Raw genomic sequence first — 21,025 nt, 5'->3', positions numbered from 1 at the left:
ATTTCATATGCAATTAGAGCAATGCAAGTCATAATTGTGGCAGGCAAATGAAACAAAATTGTCTCCTCAGCAAACTAATAGCATCATCCACTGTATGTCACGTATCAGTCAGTGCTTGGCCTCCATGATCTCGTATTTTTTTTCTTATATGGGATAATTTTGCATATTTTGTAAAGAAGTAATGGAACAATTAGAAAAGTATATTAATCATTTTTTAGCTTCCTGGTCAGGATTTAAATCTGTTCCTACTCTGATCTAGATTATTGGCAGACTTTATCTAAGACTTTCACATGGGGTATGATGGCATCAGTACTTCATTTTGAAGATCGGGAACCTTGATATTCTTTAATGTTAACTTTTTTCTGCAGATCTGGCTCCAGCGTCATTGGAGGTCTATCAGTTTCTCTGGGAGATTCATCTCTGGGTGATAAAGCGTCAGGGAGTGGTAGCTCCGGAGTCGGTGGTGTCAGTGCATTAGTGGGGGTAGTTGGTGGTGTCTCAGACAAAAACCTTGGAGACAAATTGGATTCTGGAGGGTCAGGAGGAAGTTCCAGTTCTGCCAGCACCATTGTGGCTTGCGGTGGATCCTCGGGTGGTGCCACAGCCCATGGTGGAGTGGAAGATGAGCAGAGACGCACACTTGCGGTTGAATTTCTTTTTTGCCTGGCCCTCATTGAGGTCCTTAAGCAGCTGCCCTTTCATCCAGGCCAAGATGACTTGGTGGCCCACATTGAAAACTTGAGCTTTGCTCACTTCAAATATAGAGAGGGGTATGTTTTTCTATTTTTTTTCCTCTTTTCCTTAGGATAATTATGAAACTAAGCCTTACTATTCTTTTTGCTCACTATTGATACTGATTCAGTTTAATATCTCTTGAACTGTATCTTTAAAGGATCCTGATTGATCCTGATTTTATTTGCTGTTAGCAAATGATTATTTTATACTTTATGCACTTAAAAAGTTTGGATAGTCTCCCATTCATCTGTCATTTTTATTAATGAGCCTTCCACAATGAGTTTATGAGAGGCCACATAGTAACTTATATCTTAGCAAAAATGAAGCTTCAATATGCATTTTATTTCATATTGTCATATGTGTCTAACAATTGATTTATTTGTATTGTTATTTCATGTTCTTTGTAGCCTTCAGAGTGGCCCAAATGCTGGCAACATTCATATGATTGCGGATTTGTATGCTGAAGTTATTGGAGGGCTAGCACAATCACGATTTAACTCAGTACGGAAAAGATTCATGACTGAACTTGGTGAATTACGTGCCAGGGAGCCTGGACCACATACCACACAGTCTATCATATCTCTCTTAATGGGAATGAAATTCTTCCGAGTGAAGGTAGTCTTCTTACAGTTACTTTAATTTTATTTAAGAAGCTGAATGGACTTACTATGTGTCATAGTTTAAAACTCTTTGTAAATGTCACAGTTTACTTGGTGGAATTCATTCACGCTGGAGATAATAATAAAAATGCTGCAATTCCACCTCCAAAATTTATAATTAATGATCCTGATTTTGCTACAGTGTAACATCGTTGCTAAACCTTGATCTTGTATTAAAAATATGTCTGTGGCATTGCTGTGTTAATGACACTAAAGTTCTTTAATCATATGCAGCGGACTCCCGATTATCCGGGTGGGGTTTATCCGTGTTGCAGATTATCCGTGCGTGAGTTCACACTTGATGTTTTCCGCGATCTTTTTAAAAAAATAAAATCGGACTCATAAGCAGCTGGATATTTGCATTTTAATGCATGGCTACACCGGACTCATTATTTCCATTAGAACTCCCTTCCTAAAATGGAATTATTTTATTGCTTGGTTGCTGACAAGGAATGTTTCAAGTTTATTTGGATGTCTGATCTAGCATTGCAGACGACGATCTGTGGCGGGAAAAATATCTCTTGAGTAATTTTAGAAGATCCTTCACTGGTTAACACGTTGACCGCCATGATGTTTTTAGTAGTTATGTCCTCTGACGCCATTAGTGTTTTTCATTCCGTTAACTATTCCCGGATCATAAAACATTAAATGCGTCTTTGTACTTTACTTTAAACTAAATATTTATATTCTGACGCCACAACGGTCATGGCCCATACGTTAGCAAGAGATCCTGGTCACTCCGGCGTCAGAAATGCACTTTGAAACAGTCGCTTGGAGGCCGGTCAGTATGACCGGAGTGGCGTGACAGGAGCCACTCGACTCCGGCCATTATGACCGGCATGGCGGTCAACGTGTTAAGCAATCGTAAATTCCATCTCGTGAACGCGCAATAATTACCATGGATTCCCATGCGGTTGAATACTGCCAAAGGGATCCGAAGATTTCGCAGCTCTTGGGCATGTTTACGCCGTGACTAGTCAAGGTCAAACTGGAGAGGAAGGGAATAGTGGAAGCAGATGAGTGGAAGTGAAGGCAATGGGGGAAGTGGAAATAGAGATATCATGCCATGCACTTGCTTGCGTTGGCAGTTTGCCATAAACCCCCGGTTTCCCATAATCACTGCTGGGCAATGGGGTGATTGCGCATCTGTAGCCATCACGGGAGTTCCGTGTTCCTATTTTACAAGCATCACACTTGGTGATCGTGGAGGCCCGTCCCGCAGCAGCTGCATCGCAGGCAACTTGTGCGAGAATTGGCATGGTGCCTGACGGTGTCGTTTCGGACGTCGCGCAGTGAGTTTTAAAGCATTCATGCAAACCACGTTTCAGAATCCATGATCTTGCAGCCATGAATGCATGGTTTTCAGAAACCAGGTATTACACGATCAGTAAGAATACTGGTGCAATCACGTCATTGCCGTTTAAAAGAGCGTAGTCGCGAAAAGAAAGCTATTAATAATTCCGGAAAGGAATAAAAAAATGTGCGTGGACAATAATAGACTGATTGATTTACGTAAATAATGAAAGTAACAGGAAATTAAAGGGAAAGTTTGGATTGTCTGTGTTTTCCAATTATTCATGCCGCCCCTCTCCATCACTAGCCCGGATAATCGGGAGTGTACTGTACCTCTACATGTAGGTCTGGATTTTGATAGCTTGATATCATTATAATTGTTCTGTAGAAGCACATTTTTTGCCTTCAGAAATGAGTTTTTGCTTTTCTTGTTTTCAGATGGCTCCAATTGAAGAATTTGAAGCTTCCTTCCAATTCATGCAGGAATGTGCACAATACTTCCTTGAAGTGAAGGATAAGGATATAAAACATGCCCTGGCTGGACTCTTTGTAGAAATCTTGGTGCCTGTTGCAGCGGTATGATAGTACTCATGTTTTACCTTTTCCATTTTGGATTAAAGAAGATATCTTTTGTGAATGTATACTCTTTATTGTCCATTTGTATACATTTTTACATTTAAAATCAAACTTAAATAAACAAGTATTACATTTAATATTGTCTCTAATGCAAAAATATTACTCATAGGTGGAAATATTACTCTAGGATAAAACCTGTATATCATCCTCTTTGGAAGTTTTGATTTGTTGCATTTAGGTGAAACCTTGTCATTTTTCTGGTTTTAATTGAAAATTATAGATTATAAATAAAAATTCAGAATGTATATTGCTTACCAACAAGGCCATGAATTTGAGATGGTGAATTTTTTTCACAGGCTGTGAAAAATGAAGTGAATGTGCCGTGTCTCAAGAACTTTGTGGAGATGTTGTACGTCACCACCCTGGACATGTGTACAAAATCCAAACATCGCTTGGCCCTCTTCCCTCTGGTTACTTGCCTTCTGTGTGTATCTCAAAAAGCATCCTTCCTTCAGAACTGGCATGTGTTTCTTGCTGTTTGCCTTTCACACCTTAAGAACAGAGATCCAAAGATGTCTAGAGTGGCCTTAGGTGAGTTGAGTGTATTTACTTTTGTGTTTCATTTGAATATCAAGCCAATTGTTTTCTTAATTATTGGGCAAAATGTCCATGCAAATTTGAGAATATGGGTACAATTGAGCACCTCGAATCTAGTTTAACTCCCTCTGACTATACATATTTCCAAGGCGTACTTCATAAGAAACAGTTTTTTTGCTCAATAATTGTATTTGTCTTTACCTACTGAAAATGTTTATCATTCTTAACAAAAAGTCCTTGTGTTGTATCTGTAGACAATAGGATACCCAGTTTGTCTTAAAATTCTTTATTGCCAATTTGGAAATTGCTACGTACTCCACTGATTCAGGCATCACTCAACTGGCTCTGGTAGGGCTTTGCCCTAATTCTAAGCATATGAGGTACTTACATGAGCGTTATAAGACTTTTTTGAATATGTTCTCTGAGTGGCATAGCTATTGGGGCAGATGAGGGGGATAGAACTGCCTCAGAACCCAAGTAATGGCTTAACTTCATAATGAAGTTCTTAAAAATGAGAGCTTACTGATATATATTTAATTTTTAATATTCTGCGATGTATGCATATTCATACATGCATGTTACATATGTACATTATTTTCACTCAGCAGTTGTATGATATCACATACTGGTTGAATATGACTGTGTTAACTTAAATTTCATCTAATTTGTTATCATTTATTGAACTTCCTCGTGAATATCACTGCTTACTACCACAGTACCCAAAATATGGCATCATCTGAGTTTCTTCGGTACTGGATTCAGGATGCTCAACTATGCAGCAAGTAAAGAGATAATACCCTTGGATTGATAAATGAAATTATAAATGCATTATGAAATGATGTTTAGTAGCTGCCAGATTTTCTGGCCAGAGATATATTCCATTTAAGCATTTACCTTAATGCCTGTGGAAAGAAATTGAAGCTCTTATTTATTAAAATTTGAGGTCTTGAAGGCCTTTTGCTCTGATTAATGTTTTTTATTATATTGCGTTGTGCATTATGGCATTCTATATGTATTAGTTATGGTATTGTTTGCAACATTTTTCTTTCAGAATCCCTTTATAGGTTGCTCTGGGTTTACATGATTAGGATAAAATGTGAAAGCAACTCTGCTACTCAGTCTCGATTGCTTAGCATTGTGCACTCCTTATTTCCAAAAGGGTCCAAGGCTGTAGTACCTAGAGACACTCCACTAAATATCTTTGTAAAGATCATTCAGTTCATTGCTCAGGTAAGTGTTTTTTCATATACCAGCTACCATTTTTGATTAATTTTATTAGTAGTTTGTGTCTCAGTGGCCATTAATTTCACAAAATTTTTGGATTGAAGTTGTCATAAATTACTTTTCCAAAAACGTGAGACTCATACCTATCCATTGCTGATTCATATTTATTTGGAATGTTTTTATTATTTTTTTTATTAGTGTTTTACATATTGTGTAAAATCATTGAGGATGAACTTGTGCCATTGAAGAATTTCCTTAATCAGAAGTGGGATGTATGGGATTTGTGTTTGATTTCCTTGAATTCTTGCCACTTAAGTTAGTTCCGTGGTGAATTGTTGATCTCTGGTAATGGTATTCACTATTTACAATGTATTTTACTCTCTTTGTGTCTTTAGGAAAGGCTTGATTTTGCTATGAGAGAAATAGTACTAGATCTACTGTGTGTTAGCCGTCCTGTCAAAGTGATAATGGCTCCCGAACGCATGAGCGTTGGCCTTCGAGCCTTCTTAGTTGTTGCTGACTCGCTGCAGCAGAAGGAAGGAGAGCCACCAATGCCTCGCTCTCTTGGTGTACTGCCTTCGGGGAACACCCTCAGAATAAAGAAAACATTTCTGAATAAGGTAGGAATTATTGATGCTTTCATGCAATTACTGAATACTTAAATGAAGACAAAGTACTTACTTTTGATGGGGGAATGTATGGAAATAAAATGGGTAAAATTGAAGGATAGGAAGTTAGAATGGGAAAATTATTGAATATCTCAAATGATAGAGGTATTTGCACTATGCGATATTCGAGGACACAAAGTAATTATTTCATCTTTTCAAATATACAGCATGGACGGACAGTAATTATTCTTAAATCTGCATGCAACAGTTAGGGTTACACGTAGGGTTGCATATTGAGTATTTTCAATTGTTAATTTAATGTTTCAAAGAAAATTTAATTTTCATGCAAAGCCATTATGTGTATTTTGATCTGTGAATACAGCCATTCCCCAATTTACACTCCTGTAAATATATGCCATATCTTGTTAATATATGCTTTCATTTCCTTATTAGATGCTGACTGAGGAAACAGCTCGAAGCATTGGAATGTCATCTTATTTTCCTTATGTGCGTCGAATTTTTGATGATATTCTGAGAGCATTGGATTTACAGTTTGGGCGTCCATTGATGATGACTAATACACAAAATGTTAACAAGGTGAGTACTTCACTTCATAATTATTTTTTCTAATGGTGCTTCTTGATATTTGAGTCATTGCCATAATACGTTTAGATTTTCTGTCATTGTATATTTTATACATAAATATGAATTTGGGCTTCATGCATATATGTTCGCTGTGAATGTTACCGATATTGCTGCCTTCAAACAACTTTGGGAGAAATCACCCTAATGAGTCGCTATAGTATGTGTTTTTGTTGATGTTGGTATCATTGGCTAGATTGTTTCCTTGCATTCTAGAAACCTATGTATATTGCATTGTTTAAGGCTTTTCCAAGGCATTAGAGTGACTTCATTCTTCAGCTCTCAAAATTTTTTCATTTAAGTTATGTTTCATTATTGTTTTTCCAAAATTTTGCTGAAAACTTAATTTCCTCAATGTTTGAATATTTCTAAAAAGAAAAAGCTATTGAAAGAATAAATCAAGCAAATAGTGCTAGACTGAAGGAATTGTTTGGATGCCATAGCTCAGCATTTGCTTCCGTTTTCATTCATCCTGGTGGTGTGTGCACTATTTGTGCAGGTGTTATGAGTATTTTTTGATTGAACAATCTCTTGGCCACAGGAACCAGATGAAATGATGAGTGGGGAACGTAAACCTCGCATTGACCTGTTTCGCACCTGTGTAGCCGCCGTGCCTCGTCTCATACCAGATGGTATGAGTAGTCCAGATCTTGTGGACCTCCTGTCACGCCTCACCACTCACCTTGATGCAGAACTTGCTTCCTTGGCTTTTCACAGCCTTCAAACCCTGGTCATGGATTTCCCTGACTGGCGTCATCATGTCATATGTGGTAATTATTGTGTACTTCACTTCTCCTAATCATGTTTAACATTTATTCTCTGAGGTCCTAATCAATTCCCTGTTTATAACAATGTAAAAATTATCATTATTTAGCGTTTCCACTTTCTGGGTTTTTATGCATTCTAGATCTTATAAGTTTTCCCTGCACAAGATTTTTTTCCCAATTTAACATTTGTCATGATAGTTCATGCTAATGATTATACTAATCTTTGAATACCTACTCATTGGCAAGAATATTCACATGAAATTTTAGCAAGAGTCAATTCAATCTACCGGCTAGCGCTTGTTCGTTGGCATTCTTTCATAAATGCAACGCTGGGACCTTCAACTCACAAGATGGCTGATTTGTCTTCAAATAATTTTTCTCACTCCACTTCCGATCTCAATACCGGATATTTTTTGCATTAAATTTGATCTGATAGTGCTAAGTGAATCATTAATCACCAGTGACTTCCTTATCTTTTACTTGTTGAACTTGACTTCATATCAACTCCAGCCCTGCTTAAGATAATTGAGGGGGTGAGAAGCCAAGGGGTACAAGTTATTTTTTTTCTAAACAGAGTTAAGTACAGAAATTAGAGAAAGGAAGCAAACAAGATCAAGGTTTTTTTACCCTACCATGGCGTCCGCTGTGTATGTACGTCCGTGTTGCTCCTGCAATAATCCGCTTGAAAGTGTAAAAAAAGTTATCTACTGTGACCTGTGCCTGCGTGTATTTCACGATAAATGCTCGGGCTTAAATGAAATTCAGTTGAAAGCCTTAACAGAGAGCCGGGAAATCTTCTGGAAGTGTTTTCTTTGTCAAGAAACTAAGTTTACCATTTCTAACATGGCCGCCGACATTGAGCTGTTGAAGCAAGAGTTCAGCGAGCTTAAAAATATGAGAAAATCTGAAGCTATCGGTCGGAAAAAAGTTTCATTTGCCAAATGTGCGGAGCAAATGACGATTAATGAAACTCATCAACCTGCATTGATGGGTACCGCTATTTCCCGTGAAATTGAAATTTCGGATGTGAAACGTGATGATCATTTCAGCACAACGAACCCTGTTTCGAGACCGAGAGAATCTATATCCTCGTCGTTACCTGTACAAGCGAGTGAATTACCAACTGTGAACGGTGCAGTTACTACTGACGATGGTAGTTTTAAAGTGGTGAGCTCTCGAAGGAACAAAAAACGTAAACACAAAGTTGTGTTCGGCAATGGCTCTTCTGGAAATGAAGTGAAAAACTTTTCCGGCGTCCCTCGAAGATCGCTTCTTTACGTGGGACGTGTGGACTTAGGAACAAAACCGGAAGATATATCAAAATATTTGTGTGATAAATTCCCTAATAGCGATTTTTCGTGTGAAAGCCTGTTCTCAGGTGAGAAATTTCGTTCTTTTAAAGTGGATGTACCAGTTAGTCTAAGAGAGGATCTGTTTAAGTGTGAAACATGGCCAAAGGGAGTAAAGGTTGGTAATTTCTTCCCAAGTAAAAGGTTTAAATCTTTATCGTTGCCGTCAGGAAACTTTGATATTGAAATTGTTCCGGTACAAACTTTAACTAATGCTTCAGGCAGCCAATCCGGGGAGGTCACGCGGCTGACTAACTCCGTGAAGAAAAACGCCTTGTGACTTTTTTTTCAAAACGTTCAATGTTTAAGTAACAAACTGTATGATATCGAAGTTCTACTGGAATGTGATTTGAAAAACATAGATATTCTCTGCTTTGCTGAACATTGGTGCAAACGCGACAATTTGACGTCTTTAAATATTCCTGGTTACCTTCTGGGTCAGTATTCTTGCAGAAGTACTTATAAACATGGTGGTACTTGTATTTTTGTCAAAAATGGTGTTAATTTCAAGCCCATAGACCTTGTTGATGTTCAACTAATTGAAAAAGATTTTGAGTTCTCCATCATCAAACTGTTGCAATCGAAAGTTTTTATTGTATGTGTATATAGATCTCCTGATGGTAACTTTAACATTTTTATTGATAACTTGATAATTTTACTGGAGAAACTGTTTAATTATGGTAATTCTATTATCTTATGTGGTGACCTAAATGTAAATTTCCTCCAACAACAATGTGTGAAAGTTACACAAATCATGTCAGTTCTAGATTCATTCCATGTTACGGCCATAGTCAAGGAGCCTACTAGAATTACAAAAGCAAGTGTGACCCTTATTGATCAAGTAATTACTAACATAGGGGCAGACAAATGCCATGCTACTACATTTGATACTGGATTTTCAGACCATATAGGTCTTTTAGTTAATTTCAAAGTCAATGAAAGCTCTAAACCCAGTTCACATTTTATGTATAAAAGGAATTTTGCTACTAATGAAATGCAGTTATTAGCTTATGATTTACAAAATGAAACTTGGGATGATGTGTATGGAGCAAATTCATTTGATGAAAAAATGGATGCATTTCTGGACAAGTTCCTGTTTTATTTTGATATTAACTTCCCAATGAAAAAATGCAAAATATCAAATAGATTGACAAGCAAACACACCTGGCTCACTAACGAAATTGTTAACATGAGTAGATATAAAAGGGAACTATTTGAACTTGCAAAATCTACTGATGATAAAGAAATTAAATCTGAATATTATAACTTCAATAAATTTCTTAAGGAATGTGTTAGGAATGCTAAATCAGCATGCAATGATAAATTTATTTCAAACTCTAAAAATGCATCAAAAGCAGCTTGGCAAGTCATCAAGAGGGAAACATGTAATGCAAGAACTGTTAAAAACTTTGAACTAGTTTCAGGTGCCAATGTCCTAATTAATCCTAATGGAATTGCAGAGAACTTCAATGATTATTTTGTTAATGCTCCTGGTAATATAATTTCAGCATCTACCAGAAAGAATCATTCTAGCCGACCCAATGTCCCAGAAAGGGTTCTTCATTCCATTTTTTTATATCCAGTCACCAATGATGAAATTATTGATATAGGTCATTCCTTTAAAAATAAGTTATCCTCAGGAGTTGATGAAATACCGGACAAGGTAATTAAATTTGCCATCCCTTTTATCAGCAAGCCTTTAGTATATCTTTGTAACTTGTCATTAAGTAATGGTATTTTCCCAAATCGCCTCAAATTAAGTAAAGTCTTACCTCTTCATAAAAAGGAAACGAAAAGAATGTAGAAAACTATCGGCCAATTAGTTTATTATCAGGAATCTCAAAAATATTTGAAAGGGTAATGTAAAAACGTGTAATGAGGTATTTAGAAATGAACTCCGTACTCTCTGGGCATCAATATGGTTTTAGGAAAGGCAGTTCAACATTTAAAGCTCTTCATGAATTTATTACCAAAACATTAAATGCAATTGATCGTAAACATCTGCCTATAGGAGTGTATCTAGATCTAACAAAGGCGTTTGATATTGTAAACCATGAAATTCTTCTTGAAAAGTTGAATAAATATGGAATCTCAGGTGTTGCAAACAAATGGTTTCATTCATATCTGCAGGGAAGGTTGCAATTGGTTGAAATAACTCATTTTGATTCATCATCAAATCTGAAGATAAATTATCAGTCTGCCAAATTGGAAGTCAAATCAGGTGTCCCCCAGGGCTCAATACTTGGACCCCTACTATTTTTATTGTACATTAATGACTTACCTAGTTGTATTCCTGAAGCAGAACCTGTTTTATTTGCTGATGATACAAGCATTCTTATTCATGGGACAACATTACAGTCATTAGAAAGCAGATTGCAAAATACTATGAAATCACTCAATAATTGGTTACAGGAAAATTTACTGGCCATTAATGTCCAAAAAACAGTATGCATAAATTTTAGCAAAGAGCCTATGGGTCCTGTACAATTTAATGATGCTAACCTGACACTCGTGGATAATGTGAAATTCCTTGGAGTTATAATTGAGCCATCCTTAAAATGGTCCTCTCATATTAACTCTTTAATCCCTAAATTGAGTAAAACCCTTTACCAACTAAGGCATCTTCGTCTTAGTACTAGTTTTAATATTCTTAAAATGCTTTATTTCTCTAATTTTCACTCAATATTAACTTATGGTCTTTTATTTTGGGGAGGATCAAATCATTGTACAAAAATTTTTCGTTTGCAAAAACAAGCCATAAGGATTATTTTTAACCTGCCTTACAGAGAGTCCTGTAGACCTTATTTCTGCAAATCTCAAATCATGCCTCTTCCTGCTCTGTACATATTTGAAGCTATATTGTTTGTTAAAAGGAATAATAATAATAATAATACGTCTTTATTGGGCGAGATTGGGACTAGAAAGTCCCATCTTCCATCTAACCCCTAATCTTATTCCTCTAAATTAGAGGAATAAGAGCATGTATGAGTTAAATTGTGACATTCACCAATATAACACGAGATCTAAGATGGATATTCATGTTGAGCAAAGATCCTCTACATTAAATTCAGATGGACCATATCACAAAGGGGTTAAGCTGCATAACGTACTCCCTCACAGTATTAAGGGTATAGACTCTCTGAATAAATTCAAAGCTGAACTGAGGAATTTTATGCTCCAAAAACCAATTTATGCATCGGAAGAGTTTTTTTGCTTTGCAAGGAGGGTCCTCTGTAAGGCAAGGTCTGTATAATACAACTGTACTCTTTTATGTATATATAATGTGATATGAATGTATTGTATGATAAGGGCAGAGGCCCTTTATTGTAAACAATTTTTTTTTCTTTTCTTCTTTTTGATATGCTGTAATTCTGTAAATTTAATTTGATTCAATTTGACGAAACTATGCAAATGTTCTTGCCTAAAGTGAATAAAAATTATTATTATTATTATTTAGTTGGTTATGCATTTGATTTTCAACTCGATGTCAGCACAGAACAGAGACTCGCTCTTATCCCATGGCCACCAAGTTTTTGTGTATTTCTTCTATCAAGTTCTGTATCTTACTCTGTTTAGAAGAAAAAAAACCACTTGTATTCCTTGGCTTCTCACCACCTCTGCTGTTGTTAATTACTTGTATTTTCTGTCTATTTCTGTGTCAATAATATTAGAAATGACCTCGTAATTTTGCATTATTGATTTTATTTTTTATTTTTTTCAGGGTTCATTCAGTTCCTTGTACGAGACGTATTAGATACATTCCCTCAGCTATTAGACAATGGCATTCGGATGCTTTTACAACTTTTAGTATGTTGGAAGAATGCGTTGATTGGTGCAACTGTGTCTTCTTCTCAGCAGCAAAGTTCAGGTCCTCGGGTAATGCAAAGGGATGCATCAGTGAGTTTGAAATCATTGGTTTCTCAAATGGATATTATTTTCTGAGGTGTTTGTTCTAACCCTTTTTCTTGTACTCATTTCCAAACAGAAGCAAGCACGTTTGGATCATGTTCCACCTAAGCAAGAAAATCCAGTGTTGAGTGTTGGCTGTGGAGTCTTCCACTTTGTGGAAGGCTTTGCACTGGTTATGCTGTGTCAATGTAGACCAACACCTCGCAGATTGGTAGTGCCAATCCTTAGGGAAGCCAAGGCTCTCGTGAAAATAACAGGTAACGTAATTCAGACATCAAAATCTTTTACCATGCATTAGATTCAAGTTTATTGACTGTCTCTTCATTTTTATGTAGTCGCAATAGGGTAGTTTCCTTTTTCAAAGAAAGCAAAAGGCATTGATTGCGATTCGTTACCCAACATTTGTGTATTCATAATGTACAAATTATTTGGTTTTAGAAATCCCAGTTTAGACGAATGGCAATGGTCAATTTTAACCTCATTTGAAAAAGGCCAGATTGGCGCCCATGCGATGCCACTCCACGTGATGTCACAGGGACCTAGATTCTATGCGGGTAATCAGGAGTTTTACATCCTCTGAGATTACCAATGGATGCATGTGGCACAGAGCTTAGGGAAACATCTCTTAAAAATCACCTAGTAAAATTGCCTACAGTCGTAAAGTTTCCTTCGTTTGATAGGGTATTAATAATCCTTATTAAGCCAAGCTCTACCTGCTAGCAGGGTACTCAACTACCTTCTAGCAGCGTGCATCATAACGGCGCTTATAGCCTTGTGTGGATGGCCTCACACGGCGGCAGCTGGAACTAGAATGATGTCACACAGGCTTTTCTCAGCATTCATACTTAGCCGTCGCATTTTCGCGAGCTTGAAAATTTTCACTATCATTTTATCGCAAAAAATAGATATCGTCATTTAAAAATCTGAAAGCATGAAATACATACTCCTGGAGTAATAATTTTTCGATTTACACCATTAAAAAAATAGGAAACCACCCTATTTAGATAAGCCAAATGACTTAACTGAAGTCTTGTGGTTCCTAAGTGTGGTGGAAAATGCTTTAGTATGTTCTTGTTTTTTAATAGAAATGTGATACACTCATTGAAACATAAGAAGTATTTGCAACCACAAGATCTAATTATAAAAGCAACTTCTGTCTGTATCACTAATTCAGATTCATGTTTCGTTATAGCTAGAGGGATGGTACTTTTGAAAAAAAATTGTTCAGTGGAGCAACCTAAATTAAGTGCTCATTTTGTTGAATTGACCTCACGGTGTTTTCTTTGCCATTCTAATTGTATGCATGATATTTGCAGGCTGCAGCTCTGATGAAGAAGCAGTTATTGATGTGATTGATCGCTGTTGCCCCAAGTTAGTGGAATCGATTCTGAGCCTTCTCCCTCCTGCCGAGAAGACAGCTGCTCTCACTGCCCCATGTGTTGACCTTCAGTGGCTCACAGAGAGGAGCTCCAGTATATGGACTGCTGGTGAGTCTTTGCAGTGTTTTATTGTGAGAAATTGCCTACCCGGAAGTCACAAATGAAGGACAATATTTTTTCCCATATAGAGCTGTAAAGAAAGTAGGTTCTTTATGCTGATAAAAGTGAAAACTTTGACCTCCACTTTATACAAATTGGAAACTGTGAATTGTGAAACTGAATTCCTAAGTACAAACGTTTCATTTGTAATTAATATTTTTATCTTTTGAAACTCAAGTTTTTTCATAGTATGTTTTAAGAATGATGTTTTTTTTCCTATTAATAGGTAGAAATTTGAATTTTTTCCTTATATCCATGCCAGTGCACTAAAGTGGTTATGATTTTATAATTTCTGGATCTGGTTAAACCCTTTTTCTGCCAACTGAGTTGAATAAGATGTATGAAGACTTCTAAGGTTGTTTTCTGGAAGTTTGCTAGATTTCAGATTTTTAATTATATCTATTGCTTAATCTTATGGAATGCATGTGGGGTTACATCACTTTTTATGGTTCTTCATAATTGTCTGATTTACTGATAATTTAATTAGATACAAAGTAAAAATTTTCTATGTAATTTGGCCTGTTAGTTGGCCGATGGTGATATTTGCACATCAAATGAGGGTCGATGCATCGGCTCACCGGTATTAAGTGGGTTAAAATTTGGGAATACAGGCGGTCCTCGACTTTCTTACACTCGACTTTCGTACAATTCGCACTTTCGTACGTTCAAAATTGACACCTTTTACTTGACTTTCGTACGCTAAATTCGGACTTTCGGATGTTGGTCTGTAATTTTTTTTAAATTCCTGCGATGTTTATTGCGCATCCCAACATTCAGTTGTTTCAAATGGCAGTATATGCGAACAATACGAACGTATATAGTGAAGGGAATTGTTGGTAGTTGACTCTAATCTAGGTGATTTATTTGGGAGAGAGACTGCCTGCTATAGGCTCCTTTATCAAGAGAAGAAGAAGGCCTTCATTGAAGATATTTTTCAAAAGAAGTTGACTAGACATCATGAAGTAGCTTTCAATAAAACTAGTAAGATCTTTCTAATTGTGTTTTTTCGTTTGAGTGCTGTTTAACACGTTCACCCCGGCTCTTCTTTTCTGATGCAGGCCCTGGGGGCGGCTAGGTACCAGTAATAGAGCGTATCGGGCGGCGGATTAATAATGAAAAGTTTTATTTTCCATTATATTTATAATATTCCTTTTTCTAATTTACTGTTTTCATATACCTAGTTATTTACTATTTATGTTTATTTATATACTTATAATACGTTATTTATTACGTATCAACTGTGAATACACAAAGCTCTTAGATCGAAATTTGGAGCATTAGTTTTTGCCATCGGGCGGCGTGACCCACCGGTGGGTCACATTAGTTTCCGCCACCAGACGGTGTGACCCGGCCGTGGGTACGTCGAGCATTGTCATGTTTTTTCAATCAATGCTATTTTGAGAGGGCTCGAAAACTCAAATCCCTACTGAGACTATCAAGCCATGATAATTTTTATGCTTCTTAGCTTTCAGACGTATACTTTGTATCCACAAGGCTTCATCGTCAAATGCTATTTCAGTCCACCCATCAAATCGGAAGGAATACAAATTGATCGTCCTGAGGTACTGTTATATTGTCGTGAAGATAAAACGGCGAATCACAGTTCTGAGACTTTTTATTGCATCGCGATAGCAAAGTAACTAGAAAGTGTCAAAATCCAGTATCAATTACTTTTTTCTGTTCAGTCCTCTCCGCTGCTTCTCTTTCCATTGGAACTGTCGACATATTCCACACAGGGAGTCTTTTGGCAGACTGTGTCAGCATCAGGTTATAACTCATACTTGTAGGATAATTCAACCCAAAAGGTAAGATAGTACTTGTTATGGAATTTGCGATATTTTATATCTGAGTTGAAACTTTTCAGTTTACCGAAATATACTACCATTATTTTATAATGAACAGGTTTCTCAGGATTACAAAGAAATTCAATCATGAGAACGCTAGAAGAATGTGGGACCAGATAATAACTGACTGGAATGACATCTCAGTTGTAGGATAATTCAACCCTAAAGGTAAGATAGTAATTGTATAGTAATTCACGACATTGCATATCTGAGCTGAAACTCTCCGGTTTACGGAAATATACGACCATTATTTTTTATTGAACAGGTTTATGAGGATTACAGAGATATACCGTTGTAATAACACTTGAAGAGGGAAGGACCGGAGTGGAGATTAGAGTAGACCGGAGTAAATTTTAGTCTAAATTGTCTGACTTTTTTCACTTCTGACTGTGATTATGAAGAGGGGGTTGGATCCGGCTTGCATTAGCAAGCTTATTGATGACGATTCAGAAGACGATCTGAGCCAACCAAGTTGTTCGCGTAGGCAGGGGGCCCGTAAAAGAATACTATATTCTTCTGAATCGGAATTGAGTAATTTCAGTTCAGAGACATCAGATTCATCTAGTGATGAAACTGAAGAAGTTCCTAACACTGATTGGGGTCCAGTAACTACGCGTACGTCCGCACTAGAATTAAACTGCAAAGATTTAGAGCTGTCATTGTCGGCAAATAACTGTGCAAGTCCTCTTGATCTGTATAAGTTGTTTCTTACAGATGATATGCTGGAGTATATCGTAAGAGAAACTAACAGATATGCTAATGAATTTACAAACTCGCATGCTAAAAATGAAGTAGGCAATTCCCGAAAACATCAGCAAATTTGGGTACCGGTTACCCTCGGAGAAATGGATAAATTTATAGGTATTTTACTAACCATGGGTGTTGTTCATATTCCAGAAATTCGTCTTTATTGGTCGAATGATCCAATGTATATGAACACACTAATAAAAAGTATTATGCCTAGGGATCGCTTCCTAGCTATTCTAAGATTTTGGCACTTTTGCGATAACAGTCAAGCGCGATGTGAAGATCGTTTACATAAGATTAGCTCAATTCTTCATAAAATAAATGAGAATTTCCAAAAACATGTGAAACCTGGAAAAGAAGTAGTGATTGATGAAAGCATGGTTCCCTGGCGTGGGCGTCTTTTATTTCGCCAATATATACCGGGTAAACGACATAAATACGGCATCAAACTGTATAAGCTTTGCCTTCCTGAAGGCTACACTTATAATATGAGTGTATACTCAGGTAAAAGAGAATATTCATCTGAAAAGGGACATGCGCATGACATTGTGATGAAGCTCATGAATGGACTCCTGTATGAAGGTCGCATATTATATACGGACAGTTTCTACACAAGTGTTCCTCTAGCTAAAGAGCTATTAGAGAAAAATACATACCTGTGTGGAACAGTACGCTCTAACAGAAAACATTTGCCCCAGGCCGCAAAAATCAAACAAAAAAAGGGTGAGATATTAGGTCTACAAAATTCAGATGGAATCAAATTTGTGAAGTGGACAGACAAAAGGCCTGTACTCATGTTGACAACGTGCAAAACTCATATATGTACTTTAGTCGACGTCAGCGAGTCTGTTAGAAAACCAGATACCGTCATAAGCTACAATGCTGCAAAGAAAGGTGTTGATATATCTGATCAAATGTCTTCATACTATACATCTTTGAGGAAGACCATAAAGTGGTATAGGAAAATTATAATTGAGCTAATTTGCGGCACCATGTTAGTAAATGCGTGGTGCATTCATAAAAAATTAGATAACCAGAAAAAGCTGAGCATTTTACAATTTCGTGAGAACATTATTTCCGCATTACTTGCCCAACCAACGATAGCTGCAACACCACCGGCCTCTAAAAAAAAAGAACATTTTCTTAAAAAGTACGAAGGTGCGACCAGAGTAATACGAAAAAGATGTAAAGAGTGCTATAATTCAATTAGTAAAAAAGATGGAAGAGAAGCAGCGATGAAGAAAACCAAAAAAGTTGTAACTTATTGCCCAGATTGTAAGAATCAACCTGCATTGTGCTTGGAATGTTTCAAAAAAATTCATAATTAATGTATTTATTTTTATACTATTAAAAATGGGATCTATATAAAGTGTAATCAATACAATTTTCCTCTTTTTATTACTTACCCAAAAAAGACGAATAAATACATCAATACTGAGAGAAAGTAAATTTTTCGAATAAGAGCATCGAGTTAATTAATGCGAAAATTCATAAAAAAAGGAAATGTAATTGAAACTCTAAAAGATCTATCTGGCGGAGGACAATTCAGGATATAATACAACAGAATTGTTGCGCTGAAAAATCTCCTACAGATCTATGGAGAGTGTGACCCACGGGTGGGTCACGCCGCCCGATGGCGAAAACTGATGTGACCCACCGGTGGGTCACGCCGCCCGATGGCGAAAACTAATGTGACCCACCGGTGGGTCACGCCGGCGTGAACGTGTTAATTCATGTACACCTTCAGCAACGATATTGCACGAAATATCACCCGAATTCCGTTCGTCTTTTGTCTTTTTTGAATAACATGCGAAATATACACGATCACGAATGTCACCTGCCAAATGTCGAATTTTGGTGTAAAAATTTAAAAAGTTATCCAGAGTGCGGGTTCAACAACTACATTTTGTTATGCTTCTTGATATGTCTTTTTATTTATAATGGACGTAATAAGTGGAATATCAACTTAAACGCCAAGAGGAAGTTTCAATCGATAGCCAACGGAGTTCTTGTTTTTTAAACTTTTATTTGCATTTTCAGCGTATTTTCGAAAGAAATTAGATGATTTGAGGAGTTTTATTAACATATTATTAAAATTAAGTCAATTGAAATGAATTCCATGGAAAAAAAGGTTTTAGTACGTATATTCCACTCTTTAGGAACGTAACCCCTAAATAGTATGGAAGTCCATGGTTCAACTTTCGTACAAGTTTTCGGGAACGCATTGTGTACGAAAGTCGGGGACCGTCTGTACTTGAATACCTCAAATACTAGAAAGTATTCAATATTTGAGATCTCAAATAATTATGCTAAAGGTACTATCTTGAATACTTTGAATTTCGCGTCATACACTGTCGCACGCACATCGTTGGTAGTTGACTCGGAAAAATGTAAAGAACTCTAGTCTTTTAGTGCATGCAGCGCCGTTTCAGGCAAGTTGACGAACTATATCTTATTCGCGGATTAGAGTGGTGAAAAGAGTTTGATGTGGGGAACCGTAATTGATCGGGTGAAAAAATCTGAAAACCCCCACTAGGTGAACCTCAGTGCCGTGCGATAGTAACTACGTAGCGCAATTCCCAAAATCCACTACCCCCTCCAACCATCAACCCTCGGCCCCTCCTCTGAAGCTTTCCTCTTCTCCGAAATCAAATAAAAGGCCCCAGCTCGCGCAGGGTTAGTGTTACGAAGACCATAAATCAAAAGCTTCAAAAGAAAATATCAAGTTACAGGAGAGTAATTGAATCGTGTTTCACCCTTCCCTCTTTCTCCCCCACTGACCTTTTTCTGCCTACCTGCTTCGAAGTTTCCCATTTATGGAAGTCAACTGCTGCATGAGTCATCTACTAGCCCAAAAGGTGTCTAACAATGACTTTCGGCAATTGATATTACACCTTTATTGGATTGAAATATTAGTTATGTGCGAGTAATTTAAAAAAGAAAAAGACCAAAAACGACGTATATCTGACTTTATTTAAGCATTTTACGCAAGGAAATAATGTCAAAATACGACGCAGACTTAGCATTCTGGTGAAACTCGGTATCCTTGCAGCTGAGCTTCTCGGAAGTTGATGCGGTATTTTTTTCCGTGGGCGTAAAGCGAGCTACCTGTTGAAAATAAGAAGTTGGATGAAGCCGAGTGTCAGATCAGCGTGCCCCTGAAATGGCATTTGATAGATAAGAATGTATATATCAGACAGAAATCCATCGTAGCAGCGTAAATGCCGAGATGGCATGCAATCATTTTTTGCGAGGTGGTGTGTCCCCTTAGAATATTTGAAAGAGATTGAATCAACTATATGCCCAATTGTTTCCATAAAATTAAAATATTCCATTCATCAGCTAAATTCCTGTTCGAATCCTTTAAAGGAAATCAAAATTACTCCCCAAAATCTTGTGTTTCCTGCTGCATAGGCAACCGAGTCAAACATTCCCGCATTCATCGTTTAGTATTCGAGGTATTCGAATATTCGAGCAATGATTTAATATTCAAATTTGATATTCGAGTTCGAGAAATCTGCTATTCGACCCATCTCTATTTTGAACTAAATTTATTTTCGCTTCTAGGGGGAGGGGGACAGTTGCCCATGAACCCTTATAATCTGGGGCAACCGTTCTTTCTTTCTTACCAATGGATGGGCGTTCATTTGGGCATGGATGAAAACTTCTTGGGTTTCCAACCAGGTCTGGGTCTGCATGGTGTTAGACCCTGACCCAGTTGGAAACCTGAGAAGCTGTCATCCTTGCTATTCACCGGGAAAAGCTCAGATTCTACATTTGAGCACTTGTCGTAGGCATATTAACAGCGTGGGGTGTGAAGGAAACAATATTGAATGGGCAGTACGATAGGAAATACCAGGAGGCACCCCTTGCCTTGAGGGATGGCCGGGGAGAGTGAAGCCGCATTAGCGATCTCTACAATGAGGGAAAGTGCACTTTATCCAGTTAGCAATAAAAATTGTAGGAAACTGCTGCTGGTAGTCGAGCAATGGTCAAATGTTTAAAAATGTTTTTCACACAGTCCATGTACAAAACGTTTAAAAATGTTCCTGCTGTCTGAGGGTTAAAAAAATATCCTTTTTTCCTTGCAGGTATCCAAGAAGAAGGACAACCCAAAGTTGCTGGCAGTGGAACTAGCAGTAGCCAGATGGATGTAAACAGTGACCCATGGTTTGCTTGTCTGATGGGATTCCTCGTTTCTCGTGGAGTTGGTGTTCTGCCTACTGGTGTTGGGGGTCTACTGTGGCAGTGCCCCTCTGCTGTTAGCTATTCGTGGCCAGTAGCATTTTCTCGACTTCATTCATTATTCACCGTTGTTGATCCATCGTGAGTAAAAGAGAATTTTCGTTTTCCATATTAATGTAGCTTTTCCATGCTGTGCATTTTTCTGGAGAGTACAGTTTTTTTTAACAATGACAGTGGTTGATATCTTGAAGTTTTGTAAAATTTACACTGAGAACATGAAACCTGTAGTTCAGCATCTTAAAAATAAGCTAAGCTATATCTTACATTTAGACACCTTGGCAAGGCCTCAGGC

General features: G+C 37.3%; 1 protein-coding gene across 1 annotated transcript in view; it reads left to right on the top strand.

Annotated features, from left to right (window-relative positions):
- Positions 1–21,025, top strand: part of LOC124158907 (protein furry) — a 95,432-nt gene that overhangs the window by 10,134 nt on the left and 64,273 nt on the right. The window contains exons 8-19 of the mRNA XM_046534320.1: positions 369–770; positions 1,143–1,350; positions 3,126–3,263; positions 3,620–3,854; positions 4,912–5,090; positions 5,480–5,704; positions 6,146–6,289; positions 6,876–7,104; positions 12,172–12,347; positions 12,436–12,616; positions 13,676–13,846; positions 20,580–20,814. Of these exons, the coding sequence (XP_046390276.1) occupies positions 369–770; positions 1,143–1,350; positions 3,126–3,263; positions 3,620–3,854; positions 4,912–5,090; positions 5,480–5,704; positions 6,146–6,289; positions 6,876–7,104; positions 12,172–12,347; positions 12,436–12,616; positions 13,676–13,846; positions 20,580–20,814 (2,523 nt within the window). The remainder of the gene's footprint in view (positions 1–368; positions 771–1,142; positions 1,351–3,125; positions 3,264–3,619; positions 3,855–4,911; positions 5,091–5,479; positions 5,705–6,145; positions 6,290–6,875; positions 7,105–12,171; positions 12,348–12,435; positions 12,617–13,675; positions 13,847–20,579; positions 20,815–21,025) is intronic.

This window comes from Ischnura elegans, chromosome 5, assembly GCF_921293095.1.
Source record: "Ischnura elegans chromosome 5, ioIscEleg1.1, whole genome shotgun sequence".
In the NCBI taxonomy this organism is placed as follows: Eukaryota; Metazoa; Arthropoda; class Insecta; order Odonata; family Coenagrionidae; genus Ischnura; species Ischnura elegans.
This window is presented reverse-complemented; position numbering and strand designations above follow the sequence as displayed.